General features: G+C 33.2%; 1 protein-coding gene across 8 annotated transcripts; it reads right to left on the bottom strand.

The window, feature by feature from the left end:
• Positions 1-181: 181 nt before the first annotated feature.
• Positions 182-20,921, bottom strand: LOC110638690 (DNA repair protein REV1). Of its 8 annotated transcripts, none has more exons than XM_021789309.2 (26): positions 20,663-20,921; positions 20,296-20,440; positions 19,914-20,029; positions 19,753-19,829; positions 17,764-18,227; positions 16,562-16,708; positions 14,528-14,660; positions 14,355-14,443; positions 14,173-14,223; positions 13,887-14,090; positions 11,990-12,109; positions 10,079-10,171; positions 9,840-9,899; positions 9,652-9,738; positions 9,357-9,440; positions 9,157-9,229; positions 7,184-7,252; positions 6,806-6,907; positions 6,427-6,603; positions 6,284-6,357; positions 4,828-5,426; positions 4,555-4,615; positions 3,439-3,636; positions 2,733-2,880; positions 1,800-2,563; positions 1,400-1,708 (listed from the first exon to the last, which is right to left on the bottom strand). In XM_021789309.2, the coding sequence occupies exons 1-23, from the start codon at positions 20,866-20,868 to the stop codon at positions 3,583-3,585; spliced, it is 3,285 nt and encodes a 1,094-aa protein (XP_021645001.2). In that variant the 5' UTR covers positions 20,869-20,921; the 3' UTR covers positions 1,400-1,708; positions 1,800-2,563; positions 2,733-2,880; positions 3,439-3,582. The 8 variants fall into 8 exon arrangements, with proteins under 8 accessions (XP_058007454.1, XP_021645001.2, XP_058007453.1 ...); XM_058151470.1 differs by having other exon boundaries at positions 2,733-2,830; XM_021789311.2 differs by having other exon boundaries at positions 2,733-2,821.
• Between the last annotated feature and the right edge of the window lie 1,856 nt (positions 20,922-22,777).

Genomic DNA, 22,777 nt, shown 5'->3' with positions numbered 1-22,777 from the left:
TCAGAAAAGGGAAATCTTAAAATCATGCCAGTTTGAAGATGGCAATGACAAAGTCAGCACCAATTTTCAATAAAATAATACAATCAAAATTTTCAAAATCAGCGTACCTATCTTCCTGATTTCATTTATTTATTTATTATAGACTGGATGAATATAGTCAAACCAAAGACTATTTTTGAAAGAAAAAAAATCATTGATAAATGGGTTTAAATACAAGTTTAAGCTTAAAGAACCAATTCAATAGAGCAAGCTGAAAATCAGAGACATTGAAAAGGAAATCTTGTAGCCAAGTCCTAAACATACAAAAGCCCAAATCCATAGACTCCAAACCCTAAACTAGCAGGAAGAAAGGCAGCACCCACCATCGTCACCGCATTAAGCTCAATCTTCCAACACAGCAGTAGTGTCTCAAGAAAATACAACTAAACTCTACCCCATCCTCCGTGAATTGTAGAATGGGTTAAAAGGCAAAGTATAAACGACTTTTTCTTCGTCTTGAAGAATTGACGGACCAAAGGAACAGACCGGCTATAGGACTCTTGAGATACCCTTACAACAACAACAAGCACTCTCTCGCAAGACAAGACTAAGCAATTAACCACGCTAACTTCGAGAATTCTTCGATCCGACAGAAACACATGTAAGTCTTTTATAGGCCCTTTCACTGCGAAGCCTCATGATCTGCAAACCAAAGACCAAAGTAGTTATTTACATCCCAATTTGGGATGGGAGGGAGAACTTACAATTGGACCAAAGAAAAAGAGTCTTCCCCTACCCGAAAAGGGGTAGGAAAAGCCTATGAAAGGCCAGTCACTTGGCAAGCCCGAGAAAGAACCAATGTAAAGGCGAAGCAAAAAGAAAGAGAGAAAATTCTCTCTAGAAAACCAGAGATAGATCACTTCCAAGACTACAACTAAGAATGCAGAGAAGTGATTACATAATATCTCGTGTTATCTCATCTTATTATACTTGAGTGATTAAATTCATTAATGCCGTTAAGTTTTTGTATGTGATTTGTTTGTGGCATTTTCTTATTATTATTATTTTTTTATTCAATGATTGAGATACATGTCAAGATTAATTTCTTTTTTTATTTGTAATTAAAAAATCCAAGTTATATCCAAAAAATCTCGCATTCTTCTTTGAACGGTTGAACTGATAATCATCTCACTCCAAGAAACTGCATTCCTCTCTGGCATGTAATCAAACATTTCCCTTGCATCCCTTATCTCCCCACTTTGAGTACATGTCAACCATAGAACTCTACCCCAAACATGTCAAAATCAAATCAAATTTTAATAACCATGTACAGATTTTCCAATATCACTACCCAAAATCACTCAAGCTTTAGAAACACCAAGGACCATATTTTCAGGTACTAAAAAACCTTGAAGGAGCATAAGTAGAACTCTGGGAAATAGAATTGAATAAGTGGAAGAGGGCAAGACATGAAGTTAACCACCAAGTCTCAAGATATTTAAAGTAGTATGAAAAAAAAAAGGGAGGAACATTCAAACTTCCTATTCATTTTCTCTTTAATGATGGTTTTGACTTAAACAAAGCAAGATATGAGAAGCAAACGAACTAAGGTCATGAACACTTAAGTTGGTTAAGTTCCATCTTCAAAGTGGAGGAACAAGCAGTAGCGTCCGATCCAAGGACTTGGGCATCAGCTTCAATTGCAACATTCGGCCTTAATGACAGAAAACTAGAGCAAAAAATCAATAGTTTTAAGCTCGCTATGAAATCAAAACCCAATAATGCTAAAACGCAGAGAAAGGGAAAGAAAATTTATTTACCAGATAGATTATCCGAGAGATTGCTTGCTCTAACACATGATGCTGTCTATCTAATCTTTGTTATTTCAAAGGTAAAAGTGGAGATTATAGGGTTTTAATGTTTTGAGTGGTACACTGTCAATAAAACGCTGTGTCAGAAGTCAAAAATTCAGACGAAAAAACATTACCAAGAACTAGATAGCTGGTTGCTTCAATGCAGTCCAAATTGTCATGCAGGCAATGTTCCTATCTACATGTACTGCTGCGCAACATCATACATCAACCCAGCAGCTCTTAATATTTTAAATTCATATTAGAGATCCTGCCTATAAATCAATTCCATCAGGTACTCAAAACTGCTTCCGAAAGCCAACAATTAGGAGTCCCCATTGTGCTTACTAATTCCAAACTAACCACAGCGCAATAAATTCCAATCTGGCTTTTCCGTTAATCACTGATAACTGGGAGGATTTATGCCAAGAATACAAATGCTGCTTTCAAAGTAAGGCTTTGCCGAGGCATTGCCTATCACCCCAACGGAATGCACCATAGTTATGAGACTACTAACAGTATTGCAATTTCGATATGTCATAAGCAATTTCGCAATAGAACTGCAATGCCTATCTGGGATTCACAAGGCACCTTCCAACTGTTTATTCTCATTCCAGGAAAGCCTTGTACATATATATTTGCCATTCTTTGATATAGACTGGGAAAGAAGCACCATCATCAATCCAAAAGGAACAAGTGCAATGCATTTCAACTTTCAAGACCAAAACATGCAACTGCAATTAAGAAAATGAGATGAAAATGAGTATATTGCAAAAGCCCATGGTTTTTTCTTTACAAGTCTTGTCAACTAAAATAATAATAATATAATAATAATAATCTTGAATAGCTCATTATCTCCATCATATACAAACTCTTGAAAGATGCTTTTACTCGGCTAATCACCTGAAAAACCAGTTATGTGCCATGTTAACCTGAAGCACAGAAGTCCATCTCCATTCTGAAACATGCAGAGGATCATTAACTCCATTCCTCTTTTTAAACTTGAAAAAGGAATCCAAAAACCATGATAAGCAAATTTGTTTGATATGAACTGTTAAGAATAGAAATTCATATTATGGAAAATTGAGAAAGTGGACAAAATATTCGATGCAGTTACAAAATCAAGATTATAGAATGAAAGCATTCATCACAATTTTGAATAACAGCAATGTATGAGAACATGCAAGTCAAGTATGACAGTTTGCCATTGTGAGGCAGAAATTACTGGAACAACCATTAAGTACATCCATGAAGGTTAGACTTTAGAGTACAAGACATCACAATCCCAACATGCATTCATAAATAGAATGGATGAAATACTAAAATACACAATTTTCATCCAGCCCCAGCTAAATAGGATGGATTTAAATTTTTTCATTAAGTACTTCTCTTTTGTATCTTTTTTTTGGTTAAATATTAAGAGAATAATTTTCAGTTTCGACTAAAGCAGTACAATTCCATATGATCACAATTCACAACATTAAATTTTAATTCCAAACATAAATGGTTGATACTAGGATTTCTTGTATCCTGAAGCATAAACACAAAATATTTCATGGACCTTGAGAAAAATTTGCAACATATTGTCCAAGATACTGTCTATTCTTACCTTTTGAATTAGTAATCATTGCTAACTCAAAGTTGGGATGACAATAGCAATCACTAGATGGTAACTCTTCCCTTAAGTTGCTACGCATGAAACTCGATGGAAAATATCTGTGTAATTGTGCGAGGAATCCCATCAAAAGAAGCACTACTCATGTGGTGAAATATGCAAATGTCCTCCATAATGATCTCCAACAGACGACTGAAGATTGAGCTCACAAGGAAACAAGTTAGACATATAGTCATGTCTTAAAAAAGACCAATGCATATGACATGAAGGCAACAAGTAATGACCTTAAATTTCTTCATATGGAAGACTTAAGATACACTAGAAAAGTGCTTAACCTCTATAAGCTCAATCCTAAATATGTAACAATTCAGTAAGTCAAAATAATGCCGATGGTAACTAGTCTAATCTTGTGGTCAACAGGTGTTTACCATTAAATAGGAACTCACAAATAAAGTGACAAATAGAAGAATTTGTTTGAGCATATGTGACGTAGAAAATCCTAGAGATATTAGGACTACTTATTTTAGGAAAAATTAAAGTAGTTTATTTACTTAGTATTTTTATTTAATTTGTCTTTTTATTTAATTTGTAATTAGTGTTGGAATCAGGGTTCTTAATCCTGATGTAATTAGGGTAGCAAAACTCTATAAATAGGACCTAGGGTTTCTACATAATTAGCTTTGATTATTATGATATTATTGACAATTAAATAAAAATTTTGAGAATTAGCTCTCTGGAGAATTTGTTTTCCTTTTATCTTGAGAATTTGCTTCTCTTGATCTCTTTATTCTTCCTATGCTACATCAATTCTACTATTTTATACTAACTTTCTAGGTTTCCTTCTTGTGTTTTAGATAGAATAGGACCCCTTTTCTCCACATCGTAACCTTTTATCTTCAGCGAAAATTCTTTCATTATAATGTTTAGGACAAAAAAAAAACAGCATTTCCATAGTAGAAAATAGATTCTAAGGGGAGATGCTAGCAAGAGTAAAATGGAGTTCTTGTCCACACATATATGCCTTATAGATAAAGAGTAAATTGCATATACCATAGCAAACATGCTGTTCATAAATTTAAAAATTTTAAATAGTTAAGTGGAAGTGCTAACCTGAAGATATGGAAAGACAATATTATATACTTGCAAGAAGAATTTTGACTTTTTTGTAAACCTGAAGCAACAAGAAGCTTCAATCTTAGGCAAATGTGGAATGATTAACCAAGTTGTTTTCCAGAATAAATAAACTCCTCCTAAGCATTAGCAGCACTATCATTGATAACCCAAAATATAATGCATCAAGTTGGGCATGCACATGTGCATGTGTGTGTGTGTGCGTGCTGTGTATGAGGCAGAGAGAGAACTCAATAAGATATTGATACATACCTTCTAAGAAGACGAAAACATAAATAAATCTCTTCTACGTCAAATTCTATCTTTATTTCAATATACTGTTTGAGAAGTTCACACAAGTAATGACTAGCTTCATCAGCCCAACTATCATCACTTTCATCCAGAATATATAGACAGTCAGAAATTGCACGCTGCAGTATAGAAGATAAATTTCCAGTTGAACCCAATTTGTAATACATCTCAGCCAAAGTTCTTAGTATCAAGTGATTGCTAACTTTGAACTTATCAACCCACTGTGGAGGATTTCCACTCCAAAGATCACTGTTCAGAATGGAGTTAACAGATATGGATTGATTCTCAGCAATCTTTAATGGTTCCTGGGCATTTTCTGTAACAGGGACAAAGGATGAAGTTGAAATTACTTCTCGTCTCCTGTGTGCAGGAAGCAGTTCAAGAATATCAGCTCTCAATTCTTCAGGCAATTGCTGCAACACTGAGGTATCAACCTGGCTTAGAGATGAGGGCATTAAATCAATGTTTACAAGGCCTGCAGTTTGATAGGCCTCATTATTGGATCCAGCACCAGAAACAGGTGGTGCTGATGGTGATTGCTCAGATATATGTTGCTTTGCCTGGCAAAAGATACAAAAGTTTATCCAGATGTAAGCCAAAAGTAATGTTGCACTATGCATAAAAATGGACACAGCCTGAATTGTCTTCCAGTTTCAAACCGGCAATTATGACACTTCAGCGGCAGTGTTAGCCTTTAAGGTAGCTAACATTACATATTTAAGGAATAAGGAAGGTTCACCATATGAGGTCAATAAAAATTTAATAGCAACTTTCTGCCATTTTATTCATCTTCTGATCCTAACAAGAGAGGAAACATCAAAATGAATAATATTGCCAGACATTTGACTATTAGGGAAAAATATTTAAAGTTTAGTATAATAAATTATCATCTATATTGCATTCTGAATTTCACTTTCTACTATGTATGCAAACACACTGTTGACACAAATTTCTGTCTGCCTTGAGATTTTTTTTGAAAGATGAGCAGCTTTTGATCCACTAGACAAGTGAAACCTTGTAGCTGGTCATTGGATAAGAAACCGATCCTTTAAAGGATCCAGCCCATGAACATGGTCTCTAAATTCATCATAGCTAGATTGAACCTTAAGGTAGAGCCACATACCAGGAGACTATGTTAAAACTTACAAGGCTAACCTTTAACCCTTGATTTTTTTTAACCTTCTACCAAACACATTCTTAGACATAATACAATTTCCAAAGTCATATCTCAAATGTGTCCAAAATACAACCCCTATAGACATTATTATCAAATACACTGATAATTAATGAAAAATGGAATGATTCAAGGCTTATTTTCATGGATGATGCCCAGTAGCAGAATGAACAAACTAAAGAAGAAAGCTACCCATTAAAAGGCCAAAGGAGGACACAAGGAAAGGAAAGTAAAAGAGGTTACCGTGTGTTCCACCAATATCATGTTTGGGGGAAAAATATTAGATGCAAGAGGTCCCTCACCACAACCTGTTGTCCCTAAGAAAACAAGGCCATGATGTCACTAGAAGAATAGTATTGCATCAGCTATATGGTAAGAAAAGTTACCTTCTTCTCGTTCATGATATAGGATGCGTGAAGAACCACTGCTATCTTCCCTTTTGCCTTTACTTTGAGCGATACATTCTACTAACTTCCCCCCATAAATTTCATTTAGTTCTGAAAAGAGTTCCGAAGGAAGACTCTCAATAACTCCCATATCAAGATCATAAAGGGAAGGTGGCACTGAAACATGATTGGAAGAAACTTCATCATCAGAGAAATCATTGATCGTTTGCACAAATTATTGGTCAGTTTGTAAAAATATGAATCACTGAGAAAGTAATGAGACCAAATAAAAAACTATTTAACTTACACATGTTAGTTGCTCCTGATCCTATATATACATAAAAAGTCACTGTATTAACCGTAAAAGAATCCAAATTACCTATATTAGTTCTCTCATTATATATGTTATTGATGCTATCTTGTCCTCTTGTTGCTGTTGAGGCGGAGGTGAGCCATGATCTTAAAGAATTTCTTTCAAGTCCTTAAAACCAAAAAAATTAACAAGACTATTTGAATATCATAACCAGGAGAGAGGATAAAAACTGCAGCAAAAGGAATGAATTTCCTTCGCATTTAATCGGACCAAAAAGCAAAAAAGAACACATTCCTTTTTTTTTTTTTTTTTTTGGGGGGGTGGGGGGTAGGGATATTGGGGTGGGGAGGAGGCGGGATTATTTTAACATTGTGCAAATGGCAATAAAACATTTGAGATAAACACTGCTTAAGTATATTATTTAAAAAGCTATGCAGCAGATACCTTGCTTAGAAATGTCTACATTTTCAAGCTTGGAAACTTGCAAGCCTACACCACGAATGTCCTTGACATCTATGTGAAATAATCCAAATGTCAGCATTAGTTCAACTATCTCCAACTAGGAAATTAACTATGGAGTGCTTGTTTTACAGATGACAACCCAAAACACCACAAAAAATTAAAAAATTAAATTCAGTACTTGTGCTCCAAAAAGAAAAAGATCATGTATCTGTAAGCAATCAATGAAGATAGGATAACCATGCTAATTAAGAAATAAGCCCAAAATGATCAAGATCAGTTTCCAAGTCTAGTCATCCATGTAATTCCTTATTTCTTAAGCAAGGGTAGCTACAGACAAGTCAAAGAATCACTACAGCAGTAAATTTTTAGCAAAGTTGTTTGCTTTGAAGATGTGATTTATGTTATCATCAAAACCATAACTCAACAATGCTAATGCTTAACATCTCAGACATACTTTATATATATATAAGGAAAAGAAAAGAACACAACTATTATCAGCTCCCAGAACTTTTGTACATGAACGTTTTTCCTGAACTAGCTTTTGTCAAAACATTGCATATTCCCACAGAGAGCAAGGCAGAGAGGAGACTTTTACAGCTAAGCTTAACTCCTAGTAACTTTTATCATTAAAGATTTTAGAGGAAAGATTCTTTGGTTTCCTCTCAAAATAATAAATAAAAAATAATAACTAAAATAAAATAGCAAAGGTAAAGAATATGACAAAGAAGAAACAGGAAACTCAACTCAACAAAGCCTTTATCCCAAAAATTTGGGGTCGGCTATATGGATTCGCTTTCTCCACTCTAAAAGATTTTGGGTTAAATCCTCAGAAATATGTAATGCTTCTAGGTCATGTTGTACTACTCTCCTCCAAGTCAATTTAGGTCTATCCCTTTTTTTCTTTCTATCCTCTAACCTAATGTGCTCTACTTGTCTAACTGGAGCCTCCGTATGTCTATGCTTCACATGACCAAACCACCTCAATCTCCCTTCTCTCAACTTATCTTCGATTAGCACCACTCCTACCTTTTCTCTAATACTCTCATTACGGACTTTATCTAGTCTAGTATGGCCACTCATCCACCTTAACATTCTCATCTCTGCAACTCTTATCTTAGCCGCATACGACTCTTTGAGTGCCCAACACTCACTACCATATAACATAGCCAGTCGTATAGCTATACGGTAAAATTTTCCTCTCAACTTATTGGGAATCTTGCGATCACATAAAACTCCCGTAGCACGTCTCCACTTCAACCATCCAGCTTTAATCCTATGACTAACATCCTCCTCACATCCCCCATCTACTTGAAGGACTGAGCCTAGATATTTAAAGTGATTACTTTGAGATAGTACCACTCCATTCAAACTAACTCCTTCCCTATCACCAGTTTGGCCTTCACTGAACTTACAATGCATGTATTCTGTCTTCGTTCTACTTAACTTAAAACCCTTTGACTCTAGAGTATTTCTCCAAAACTCTAGCTTTCCATTAACTCCTTCTCGTGTCTCATCTATCAGAACAATATCATCCGCAAACATCATGCACCAAGGAATACTATCTTGTATATGTTTCGTTAATTCATCTAAAACTAATGTAAAAAGATAAGGGCTTATGGCTAACAAAGAAGAAAGAGGAAAAATTAGGAAAATTCATGCTTCCTTTGCTCACTAGATCGTTCTTCTTTTCTAGCCAAGATATGGCCTTTGCTTTCCACCTAAAGGAGAAAGGAGGAAGGAATTGGATTAGACTGCCTCTTCAGCTGTCAAAACTACATTACAGCCTAACAAAATAAAGGCCAAACAAATCAGACTTCCTTATGAGGTTCATTATTCTTTTCTTTGTCCAAAGCATTATGCTTCATTTTCCATCACAAATAAAATAACATATTGAGATTTTCCATTGCCATTAAAAACAAGATAGACAAATATTTTGAGCTGAACAAACGAAGTACCTATGTGGAAAGACCCAAAGAGTTGATTTGCTATCCTTTGAAGCACTTCAACATCATCAGTAGCAACAGGAACCTACCAGTGTTGTAATAATGAGCCCCATAATCAAAAAGGCATATCTAGATGGATATGTGTGCATACACATATTTTAACGTGTCTTTGTATGTGCATGCAAATAATAGGTATTTTGGTTCATAATTACCGTCATTGAGTGGCTCAGATTCTCACAATCCCCACAACCCATATACTTCGTAGGCTCCAAAGCATCTTTTCTTCTCTTTTTTATCTACATAAATGTACATGAGACCATAACAATTCAATTAGTTCATACCATAAGAAATAAGATCACTCAACAATAGTGGAAAAATATCCTCTTGAAAAAAAAATGGAGACCAACCAAAAGAGTCCTACTCAAATCAACACTGACTTGAATAACAAAATATCATATTTTTCCAATGACTGCAAAAAAAGTGGGTCAGGGAGTGTTGAGGAAATACCTTAAGGGTAAAGGTCCGCCCTTGCACTCCACATCCCTGCAAGCGTAACGAAACCTCCTTGGAAAGGTTTAAGAGGAAATTCCGGCTCTGAAGTAATCAGTTCATTTCTTGAGCCATTCAGTCTTAAAATAGAAAAAGAAATAAAACCAAAATGAAAAAGAGCATCCATAGTGCACAAGAATACCAACATCTTGCATATCCTTAAACCTCACACCCCAATTTACTTCAGCACCAACAGACTTACTTTCCTGCAGATGATCATCTATCATAAGTGCTTGAATAATGCTGAATGGAGAGCACAAGTAATAAATAGAGACTGATCTAAACAAGGGAGCCAAACTTAAAAAAATAAATAAATAAAAAAAATAAAATAAAATAAAAAAACTAGAAAGCAAGATAATGTTTAAAGCCATCTTCTTTGCCAAACCTGAATAACTCCAACTAGCCGATTATCAATTCCTCTGCTATAATTCCAGAGCATTTCTCCAGTTTTCAAACCAAAATCCTTTTGAAGAGAGTCCTAAAGATTGCATGAAGACATGCCATCAGATACTTGAACATCTCCTTATGCAAATTTACAATAAAGAAAAATCATTTTCTATAAAATAGGATGTACAATTCGTGAAGCATAAAAACAAATCTCACAAGCTCTTGGTAGCCTTTACATGAATGGGTAAATGGTAAAGCAAGGTATTGCAAGAAAGATAACTGATAATCTCTTAATAGTTAACAAGACAATTTAAAAAGCAATAAAATTATTACTATAACCAATTATTACAAATATGCAGCTGAAGAATGTGCCAAGCCAGACCACAGCAGGTCCACATCATGCTGACATGAATCAGGCCTTTTTGTTATATAAGAAAAGAAAAAGAAGAAAGAAAGTAATGAGATAAATGCACAACTCTAAAGAATTTTGGCATCTTTCCTGCCACCAAATCCTCTCCATTTTAAACCAAAGTAATCTCTGAAGATTCTGGAAACACCCAATGCTCCTCAAAATGCTGAAAAGGCTGTTGATTGCCCAAACTAACAATATGATGTAGAAACAAGCAAGAATGAGTCTCACTATACATGTAACACATAACACATCAATCATGAAAATTCTTATTAGGCCTTCTTTAATGCAAAAGATCATTAGTATTCACCTTTTAGAGAAATACAGACAAATAAAAGCCTCATCTTGAGTGGCAATTTAAACAGAGAGTATGAAAAGGACATATAAGGCTGAAAACAGAAGGACTTCCAGAAGAATTCAAAGATCAAATCCTTTTATGTGCTCTAGGAAACAATTGAACAAAATCCAACAAAACAAGCAACAAAGATAATTAAGTCATCCCCCTACTGTTCTTATCTGTATAAAAGTCTAAATTCAAAGAGAAAATATTGTTACCATGAGTAAAAAAATTAGGAGAATATATATATATAGGAAAAAGGATGAGAAAAAGGTTCTTGATATCACCAACTTTATATTTAATAGAAGTAGAGAGTGCATGATTCATTTTTGTGATTCAGAATCAAGTAGTTTCACATTTCAAGGTACCTCAATAAAGAAAACCACAATCCAAATACTTTCAAGCTCTCTTATGGAGTCGAAAATAAAATTCTAACAATAAAAAATTCTTTGTAGCCTCATATGCAACCATTACTTTTTCAAACTAAGTACTTTTTTTACTTAAAGCCTACAAGACAAGAAAGTTGTTTACTAAAAACATTCATCTTTGCAAGAAATGTGGGTTTTTTAAATCAAAAGCAGGGCTTCAACAAGAAATCATGAAGCCCTATAATAAACTCCAGTTAGCTAAAAATTACAATTTATGCTCTTTCACTAATATTATTTGTTATCAACCCATTGTAATAATTTTGTACAATCCCTATAAACAAATAGCTCATCAATATAATCACTTCCTTGACTAATGCTTATTAGGTTAATCATTTTATCGATATTAGGAAGAAAAAAAAAATTGTCTCATGTAGTATTTAGACAGTTTATTTCCATCCTGATTATTCTAGACGCCGAATGTTAAGCATTTACTAATTCAATATACTTTCCTCCATTCCCTTGTCATCAATCAATTCAAGAGAAAGGAAAGCACCAATATAAAATTTTTTAAAGAAAAGGAAAGGCAAGGTAGGGGAAATTACAACAGGCATGGGTCAAGATCAGTTTCAAGCTTATCATGAAACTAAATAAATTCTAAGAGAAATAAAAGTTAAAAATGGATAGACAACAAAAGAAATAACAGCACACATTCTAAATCAATCAAAATCAACAAATACAGTATCCAAACTATTTCAAAACATGACAGAAGAAAATAATGTTTCTACTAATTCTAACCTTAGAAATCAGGCGCAATTGTCCACAAGTTGAAATATTTTGCTTCTTCAACTTCCCCTCTAAAACATACCCTATTCCTGGAAGTGCCTTAATTGGAAGTTCATGTAAATACTCATCCACCTAAAACAGTCAAAATACTTCTGTTAATCAAACAGCAACCATACATAACATACATACTTTAAAGTAACTCTCAAATTGAACATAAGATTAGCATTTTTAATTTTTAGGTAATATTAGGGGCTGTTTTGTATCAATTCTATTATCTGCTTTCAGTTTCTGTTGTCAAATTTTAAAAAATTATTTTTTAGAAAACAAGTTGAGGAAACCAAGAAAACCACTTTTATGGATTGTTTGCAGTGCAACAAACTAATTTCAGTTTTAAACCACCAAAAAGCAAAAATAAATATATTTTATGCACGTAAATTCCTTTGACAGTCAAACAACAAAAACAAGAAACTAAAAACAGAATGGACACCGAGCAAGGTCCTAGATGTGCAGAAACATCTAAACAAGCTTTGCTTCTTGCTCATACCAAATGTTTGAAACAAATTTATGAGTAATGAACACATTATATGCAATGAAAATGTTAAACAAGGTTACAGCCAGCAATAGTTCCTTGAAAATTTTATGTATGGATCAATCTTTAAACATGGCATGATAAGGAATATCACTTTTGTCTCATAAAATAACCAAATTATACAATCATAAGCATCAAAAAATTCATACATTCATCCTAGTAGTCTGAATCAATCTTAAAACTTGTATGTAAGAAAAGAAAATGAATAAGGTCAACATCCTAGGTCCAAAAATTCAAAAGATATCCTTAGATTTAAAAGAACAAAGTCAAATAAATCATCTTCCAATTATAGCTATGGCAAACGAAAACTAAAAATAAATAAAATAAATGCCATCTACCAAATAAAACAACAATATACATGGTTCCTAAGAAGGAAAAGAAATTGAATCCCAACAAAATGATTAGTCCATAAATGCTATTGTACAAATTCCTCAGTCAAGGGAACAAGGTTTTAAATGGTAGATTCGGTATTGGCAAGTGTGTTAGAATAGGAAGGAAACATACTATATCAGCCACTGCCACTGTGATTTTTTTTTCCAAACAATTTGCAAAATAAATTTTCTTTAAAAAAATTTGAGATCAAATATGGCACTGATTCACTGAACTCAAAACTCAATAATGTAATGCAAAAAATCAAAGGCAGCCTTATTTTCCAATAAATAATTACCAACAAATTTGAAAGCAAATTCAAAATTCAAAATTCACTGAACTCAAAATTCAAAAGATATCCTTAGATTTAAAAGAACAAAGTCAAATAAATCATCTTCCAATTATAGCTATGGCAAACGAAAACTAAAAATAAATAAAATAAATGCCATCTACCAAATAAAACAACAATATACATGGTTCCTAAGAAGCAAAAGAAATTGAATCCCAACAAAATGATTAGTCCATAAATGCTATTGTACAAATTCCTCAGTCAAGGGAACAGGGTTTTAAATGGTAGATTCGGTATTGGTAAGTGTGTTAGAATAGGAAGGAAACATACTATATCAGCCACTGCCACTGTGATTTTTTTTTTTCAAACAATTTGCAAAATAAATTTTCTTTAAAAAAATTTGAGATCAAATATGGCACTGATTCACTGAACTCAAAACTCAATAATATAATGCAAAAAATCAAAGGCAGCCTTATTTTCCAATAAATAATGACCAACAAATTTGAAAGCAAATTCAAAATCTTAGTAATGTAACTGCAAAAATCGTCCATGTAAACTCATCTTCCAATATGTAACAGCTTAAAAATTCAAAATCAGCTATTACTTAAAACCCGTGATGGGAAGTGAAAATCTAAGTTACTGCAACAATCCACAAGCATTACCCTTTCAGGAGGGATGTAGTATTGACCATCAGGTTTTGCAGTTCTAGTAGCTAGGCGAGCCATGAGCATATTCCCAGCTATTCCAGCGCTAGCTTTGCATCCTGTAGTCTCAAAAATTTCTTTTCTTATTGTTGAAGCTAAAACCTCAGGATCTATTTCTCCCAAATCTGTGATATCTAAAAATGCTTCATCACAGCTTACTGCCTGTGATTAAATCAGCAGCAATATCAATAAGAATGCAACTGAAATAATTACTTGAATTCTAAGAATGTGCTTCAGAGTAGACCTGCACTTTGCTGCAGTGCTTGTGTAAGACATTATAAAACTGATCAGCTACCTGCAGATTAGGCAACATATTATATGGCTCCAAAAGCAAAAATAAAGGAGATTTTTTTTTTAAGACATAAATTTTTTTCTCAATCAATTTGCAATTTAAATAGTAATTGAATGCTTCAAAGTATAAACTACCTCTTCATAAGCTTGAAAGTTGTATGGAAAAATGATAAGATGTGGACAAATAGCTTTGGCATCTCTAACAAAAATTCCAGCTTTAACTCCTGAACACATTATTTAATACAATATAAACAAACTCTAGCCAAATAGAATGTTGAAAGAGAGAAATGAGTCAAGACAAAACCAACCATATTCTCGGGCAGGGTAGTTTGCAGAGGAAATTTCAGCAGTTCCTTTTGGGTTGTTTGAATGGCACACAGCTACAGGCTTATCTTGTAACTCAGGACGGTTCCTGATGACAACCGAGACAAAAAAGCAGTCCTGTCCATCATATTAGCGTCCTTGAGAAAGGGAAGATACTCGTGCAAGATATCCAGAAAATACATTTAAATCTCATAGTGATTGAAAATCAAATATATCTATCTACTGAAAACCGCCACCAACTTCTCTAGCCAAACTAGTCATTAGGATGTGTTATTTCAAAATTTTATTTAACAGTCCTAGCAAAAAATATTTTAACTCTTATTACATTTATTTTTATAACATAAAAAATTATATTTATATAATTTATTATGTGTAAAATATATTAACATACTCTAATTTTATTTTTCATTAACATTAATATATTTACATTAATATATTTATTTTAATGTAAACATTTATTTTAACTATTTCTCTATTCATTAACATTAATATATTTATTTTCATGTAAACCTTTATTTAACTATTTCTTCTATTATAAAATATTATTACTTTGAAATTTTAAATTGTAATAAAATTTTAAAAATATCTATTAAAAGAGAATTTGTATACTGAAATTTAATTATAATTATTTTTATACTTATAAAATTTTGTAATTTGGATACGTATTTTAATTTACTTGTTTACATGTGTGCGTGCGTGTGTGTATGTGTGTGCGCGTGCGTGTGTGTATAACTCCGACTCAACCCCAATTTGACTCCAGTTGAACCTTTGGCCCATAATTCTTGACCACCAGTTCAAAGGTTTGGGTAAGTCTTGAAAACTTGGATATTTGTTTCTTTTATTCCTTTACCATTTACCCCAACTAGTTTGGGATTAAGACTTAGCTGTTATTGTCGTATTCCTCTACCATTTAAACAATTAAAAATGCTTTCAAAATGCATCATATTACGTTATATACATGACAATATGTTGTCAATATTTAAGGACAGAGCAATTCCACATTCCAAAATTATCCTAAATTATTTTTTTATTATAGATTGACATTTACAAACAAAGTATGGGAAAATTATTTTTTCAGGGCAGGAACTACATGTACAGCAATCCTAAAGATCTTGCTCAATGGTGAAGATTTGCTTTATTGCAACATCTCAAAATTATCATTGTTTCCATTGTTTCATTTATTCATCTTTTTGGAATAGTTACTAAAACAACCTTGAGGTTTTGCAGATATAGCACTTGAGCTCTTGGTATTTCAAAAATACGTAGTTTAGTCCTAAAACTACCGTCAATGTAAAACTTGAAAGTTGGAGAGACAAAAGTACTTTGTAACATTCAAACTCAAGAAATAAAGTGTAGTCAAACTTAAAAAATATGCAGTATAATCCTTGCAATACTATTGACATAAGAATTTGAGTGGCTTAACTATTTGCAATAATGAAACTCAAGGACTAAAATTTAATGAAATTTTAGAATTAAGAGACTAATATACAGTAAAATTCTAGAATTTGAAGATTAAAATATGATAAAAGTTAAATAATATTGTATTTGCAATTCAAGGAATAGCATGTTCTGCTACTAACCAACTACAGGAACTGATACATATTTTTTAAGCAATAGGGACTCTAATATTTTTCATGCAAAATCTTAGGAAAAGTAATTATCTCTTTTTTCTTCTTTCATTTCTTTCCCCATGTTTTTATAATTTTGAATTTTCTTTCTCAAAATTGGTTGCATTTTTTTTCTTTTACTTTACTGGATTGATAATTTCAACTAAAGATATTTTGTAATCAGCTCAATAATCTTCAGAAGGTTTTTCCCAAATTCATTAACAAGGAAAAAAAATTCACTATTTCTTTTATCTTTCCTCTTTATTCCTCTTTCTTATTTTATTTCTTCTTTTGACAATCGTTGCAAAAGTTAGTTAAGTTTAGATGTTTGGTTCAAAATTTTGTAGGACATGGATATCAAACTACCTTACAGCAAAATAATAAAATTAGGATTATGCTCAATGATAATACCATGTCAACATGGATGATAGTAGTTTTCTGGGAATTATCAGAAGCATTGACAGTAGAAGCGCTTCTACACCTAAACTCATTAGATAAGGGGTAAAAACGCTTGCGGTACCGATTTCTCCAGGTTCCTATAAAGTGCAATCTTGAGCTCTGCAGAAACCAAAGCTCAGTCAGCACAAGACCAAATAGGGTAGTTCTATTGATAATAAATGATGACATAATATTTGCATAATGCCCCAATATTAACCCAAACAGTAATCAAGTGACAAGACAACCCATCAAGAAAATTAAGAATTTAATAACCTTTATTTCTAAGGCGACACTAGAAAATTCTTAGCATGCACGTAATCGAATTGAATTTAGCACATTAGTTTATGGAACAAAATATTTAGGAAGTCCATGAAGTCTTATATTAATTGAAAAATATGGTACAATACGACAAATCACCTCTTCGTAAAACCTAAATTGCGAAGAAGATAGTTATACTAAAATAAGTAAAGCTAATAAGAAAGCATTTGAAATTTGGATTTAAATTGGATACAACTCTAGTGGGCTTGATTCTGGGAAAAATCCTCTCCTTGGATACAGAGCTAGAAAGCGTTGCATCAAATATAGTCAATATCAAGAAAAAGACAACCAACCGCAAAGCTCATCAGTTGTAAATAAGTAAAATAAATAAAGAATAGACCAAATGCCATAAAACTGAAATGTAACATATTAACAATCATTCTTAATCTTCAAAGATGTCATAAGCATAACATTTCAGCAAGGCACAACAAAAGAAACATATAAATTTTCAGGTCCCTTGAAGCTGACAAGTACAAAAATTGAAAACAAAAAAAAACTTCCACGACAATTACTATTCCATTTTTAACAGATGCTTATTATGTTCTTCTGAGTAACACTCATGCAGCAAAAGAACAAACTAGCTGGAACACACGCATTAATATATGTTTAAATTCTTACATTATGAAAGCAGCGAAAACAATAACTTATTATGGAAACTATGCCTATAATGTCAAATAAGTCTCTATTTTAAAAGGTGTAACAAAAAAGAACAAGACAAATAGTTTTAAAGAGTTAAAATAAAGGAGAGAGAGAGAGAGAGAGAGAGAGCCAGTTAATAAAGAATAAAATAATATGGGACTAAAAAGTAAAGGCATTGAGTTTATCAGTAACATACAGTTAGTTTTCTGCATCAGTACCTTAAAGTAATTATCCACAAAATTGGGATCCTCAAGAGTTGAATGATGAGGATTAGAAGGCCCAGCAATTGACGGAGTTGGTGATTTTCTCACATTTTGATTATCTAAACAGTCAATTCTGACTGACACAGACAATGGACAGGATCTAGAGCGAATTTCATTGTTTACACTGCTTTCATCTTCCGTATCAGTTGGTTCTACCATCCTCACTTCAGAAGATTTTCCACTACTGCTACTTGGCTCCTCAATCTTACAATCATGATCCCCAAATTGTCCATCAATTTGCTCTCCTTCTTTCACAGGATCACCCACAACAAATAAGCCTGCATCCTGTGATGTGCCACCTTTCAAAGATGGGTCCATAACATTCAAAGCATCCTCAGCAACTGGTGTGTTTTTAACAGCAAAGAAAGCTGACAACTTTGGTTGGTTATCAGCAAGCTGCTCAAGTTGGTAAGGAACCCCTAGAAACAGCAAAATAAAATCCATAAAATCAAGATAGAATAAATTAATGTTTAAGCCATCCTCCCAAAAATCACAGAAGGAGAAGCAAGAACTCTCGGCCAGGAGGACTGGACAACTATCTGCAGCACTCCACCCCCCTTATCCAAACCAGAGAGACATCAATTTTACATTATGCAATTGGGACTTTCTTGCATTCATATCATTGTTCCCCTAGATTTTCTAAATATTTTGCAAAATAATAGAAAAGTTAGAGTATGTTTGAAACATTGCATGATATGGCAAGCAATTACAATTATCAAAAAAAATCAACGTTAAAAATGCAGTCTAGACTTGTTATTTACACTTAACCATTTTATTTTTGTCCAAATATTTATACTAACCAAATAATAGACTATAATTTCTTTTTGGGAAAATTAAAATTTACTAACTTGGAGTTTGATGCATTTGTCAAGTAAAGTCCTCAGGTTAAGTTTGTGATAAAAAGGTATCCTAAGTTTTAGCTCTGTTAATAAAGAGGGGAAATTGCTTAAATGCCGTCAAAAAAAATTTAGGGTAAATTATAGTCCCTAAGATGTAGTAAACCTACATATTAGTTCTTGTATTTTTAAAACCTATCTATTTAGCCCTTGACATTTAAATAAACCTACAAATTAGTTACTTCGTCCAATTCTCTGTCCAATTTATCATTAATTATACCAAAAATACAAAAATAATATTATAAATTTATAATATAAATTTTATTATAAAATAGTTCCCACATTTTAAAATATTTCTTATTTTAATTATAATATAATCATTTTCTTTTATCGATGTTCTAGGCATATTATATATTTAAACTAAAAGAATTTAATGGGAAATTTTATTATTCTATTACATTATTTTATAATTAACAAAAAAAAACAATCTGGACACTTTTGTGTCCATATACTTTCAGGCAGGGATAAGTATGTAGGTTTATTAAAATGTCAACAATTATGTGGATTTTAAAATATTGGGATTAAGATGTAAGTTTCACCAAACATCAGAGACAAAATTGTTATTTACCCTAACGGCATTTAAGCAATTTTCCTCTTTGCTAAGGGCGCATAACCTCGAGGCACTCTTTTGTTAAAAAGTTAACCTCAGGACTCTACTTCAAAAATACGCAAAACCACAGGGGTAGTTTTTTTTGTAATTTCCCCTTTCTTTTTACTAAGTAATTTGTGTTGTTCATAAATACATTAGCACATGCATGCATGAAATCATGCACATAAGCAATGACCTTTAATATCTATCCTATTTCATTCAAACCCCCACCGCATTATAAAAAAAAATAAATAATAAAATAACAAAACAACGGTTCTTGCTATGTTAATTTCAAAGCAATGATACAGAAAGAGGAGCAATGCATTAAAATTTGCAAATCTTACTGTTGCCCTAAAATATTCTATTTTCCATTCGTTACATTATTTCTTTTACTAACTTCTTAAAACTTTTCTTCTTGTCCATTTCTGATCACCACATCAACAAAATGCATGAACTTACAACTCAAAAGTTTGCTAGCAACAACAGAATCTAAAATCCACGCAGGTTTAACTACTGGCAGCCCACCACTGAAAGACCTGCATTGGAATCATCAACAATAAAAATATAAACATCTATCATTTTAGTCTGTAGAGAACAAAAACTAATAAACCATTATGAACCTCAGGTTCTTTATTTTGCCGTGAGGAAGGTTGCAGCAGATGATATGTGTAACACGATGCCTGGAAAAGTAATTCTCAAATCGCCCCCCATACTTCAACATGTAGCCACGCAGTTCCTGAAGCAATTTTAAATGTCAAACACAATTTTTAACAATATCATCTCTCAATGGCAATAATTTGAGATAAAAGAAAATTGAAACCTTACATTTTCCACTGCTAACGAGAGATAACCATTAACCCAACACACATCAAACATATGCTTCATATAGCGAACCAGGAAATAAACATTAACTTTTCCCTATTTTATTCATTTCACAACTCCATTTTCTCAGCAAGCATACAGAGGTTAACAAGATGTCAATAACTTATTACACAATTGTACCTGTCTAGAAGGAATTGTGAAACCATCAACAAATATGGAAACCCCATCAAATATCGGCTTCTCAGAACTGGAACCACCATGAGAAGAATTTGAAGCCTCCGCATTGAACTGGTTTTGAAGTTTCCTGTTCTTCTCCACCATATAACTACAGCCAAATCACCAAAAATAATCAAATTGAAACCATCTAAGTACCAATTAAAACACAAGAAGATTCCAATTACAAATGAAATTCAATACGTTGTTCTGGTAAATCAACTTCTAAATTATCAAGAAATTATCATAATCAAAGTAAATTATCAGAGAAAATCGACATATGATCATTTAAAATAAAAAACAACGAATGCAGAAACTGAGAGTGAGAGAGGACCTGCCAAAATCAGAGAAAGGAGAAGTGCGGAAGGAGGAACGAGAGGAGGAGAGGGAATTGGCGCCCCAGGCCATCCCTAGGGTTTTCTGATTGGAGATTTTGCTCTTCTTGTTACTGCTATTGCTATTATTTGAATAATTGGAACTGTTGAGGCTTCTCTTTGATCTTTGGCCTGAATTAGCCGAGCGAGAGGATTCACGACTCATTTTCAGAAAGAGTGCCAAGGAAGGAAGATTGCGTATCAGCTCTGCGCCTGTTGCTTGAAATGAAGCGGCAAAATTAAACCGCTTTTATAGGCAGAAGATCCGAGCAGCCCATTCAGTATTACTTCTCTCTGCTCTGGCCCATCAAGGCTGAGGACTTTTTTTTTTTTGAAACTAGGGCTTTATTTTTTATTTAATTAAATTATATTTTATCAATTTTTAAAATTTAAATTTATTTGCACCAAAAATAATTATTTTATTTATTAATTATTGGACCTAAAAATTAATTAAAGTAATTTTTATGAAATTAATTTAATTAATTTTATTTTATTAATTTAATTAATTTGTAGCCTAAGATAATTAATAATTAAATTAATGGTGATTATTAAATGGTTATAAAAGAGTTGACGACAGTTTTAAGTGGTTTTAAAGAGTGGACAGGTAATTACAAGTAACAAGAGAACTTAACAAAGTGTCTTTCAGAATCTTACATATACCTGCAAGCAGAATTATAAAAGTTAGATACACAGTAACGTGAAAACTACAACAATATCAAACAACAATAACTCAACTAGAATCTAATAGTCTTTTATTTTTATTTTATCAATCTTTTATTTTTTCAAAGTTTTTGCATTTAATTTCAAGTCTTGTACTTTCTTTTTAAGCAATCAAAGCTTTCAATTCTAGTTCACTTGCCTTTAATTACTTGTCACTCGTGACATTGATGAAGTTGCGTACAGTATAGTCAGTTCTGAGAAATTAGAGCGCAATCTCAGGTGATATACTTAGTATCTGACACGGTCGTGCAACCGTAAGCTATAAGACAACCAAATTACTTCCTGAAAAAAAAATAAGTTTTGGCACGCCTAGTGGGACCACAATCTTATTTCATTCAACATTACTGTTTTCATTGTGTTTTTGCAGGCAACACCATACCTCTAAAAACTAAAAGTGATCATGGCAAAGAAATTACCGAGTCTCAAGACATGGAGGAGAGTCCTACAGCAGTTGGCCCAAATTTTCAAGTGCCTCTCATGGTGGAACGATTTGAGAAAGGACCAGCTACTTATGGAGAAGAAGTACAGAATCCAGATGTGTTAAAAACTATACATACCTTAATCAACACTCCAAACCAGGAGCAAGGTGATTCAGTTTTTGTTATTAATGAAAGAAACCTCGCAGCAACTATTACTGATGTCCTAGAGAAAGGCATAGGAAGGCGGATGGATTAGTTTTTGACAAAATTGATACAAACATAGAGAAGATTGTTTTGTTGATTTAGTCATTGACTAAAAAGTTTAATTTGCCTATTTTATTACCTTTTGATGGCTAGGTCTCTAAGCTAGAGGAGTCTGATGATGTACCCAGAGGTTCTAAGGAGCATAGGAGGCAAGTCTAGTCCCGAACTCCTCAGGGCAATGCTAAGGGAAGCCGTGCTAGCAGCAAAGAAAGATACCAACTACCCCACAGGAGAGAAGAACAGGTGGCTAGCCAAACAAGAACACCAATGGCAAAACTATTGTTCCTACCCAAGTCATCAGTAATACTAACCCAATCACTTATCCTAGTGTTTATGATGCAGAAGCAGTTATAGGTCCTCAAGTGATACCAACTCTCTAGCAATAGCAAGTGCAGATGCCCCAAGTGACCTTTGGCTCTTTTGGCTTGGGTGGTAAGAACTTCAGAGGAACTACAATGTCTATTACACAAATACCTTAAACAGTACCAACACCTCTGCCTCAGGTACCAACTCCTACAGTATAGGTACCTGCCATTCCAGCTACACCCCAAGTGATAATGGATGTTGTTAGAGATGTTGTGCAAGAGTTGTATGGGCCTGGCCTTAGCCAAATTGGCCGATCAAAGTTCCATAACCCATATGTAGACTTTATTGACAGGGATAACACGTATC

This window comes from Hevea brasiliensis, chromosome 8 (assembly GCF_030052815.1).
Source record: "Hevea brasiliensis isolate MT/VB/25A 57/8 chromosome 8, ASM3005281v1, whole genome shotgun sequence".
In the NCBI taxonomy this organism is placed as follows: domain Eukaryota; kingdom Viridiplantae; phylum Streptophyta; class Magnoliopsida; order Malpighiales; family Euphorbiaceae; genus Hevea; species Hevea brasiliensis.
Note: the sequence above shows the minus strand (reverse complement) of the source record. Positions and strands in the feature narration are given on the sequence as shown.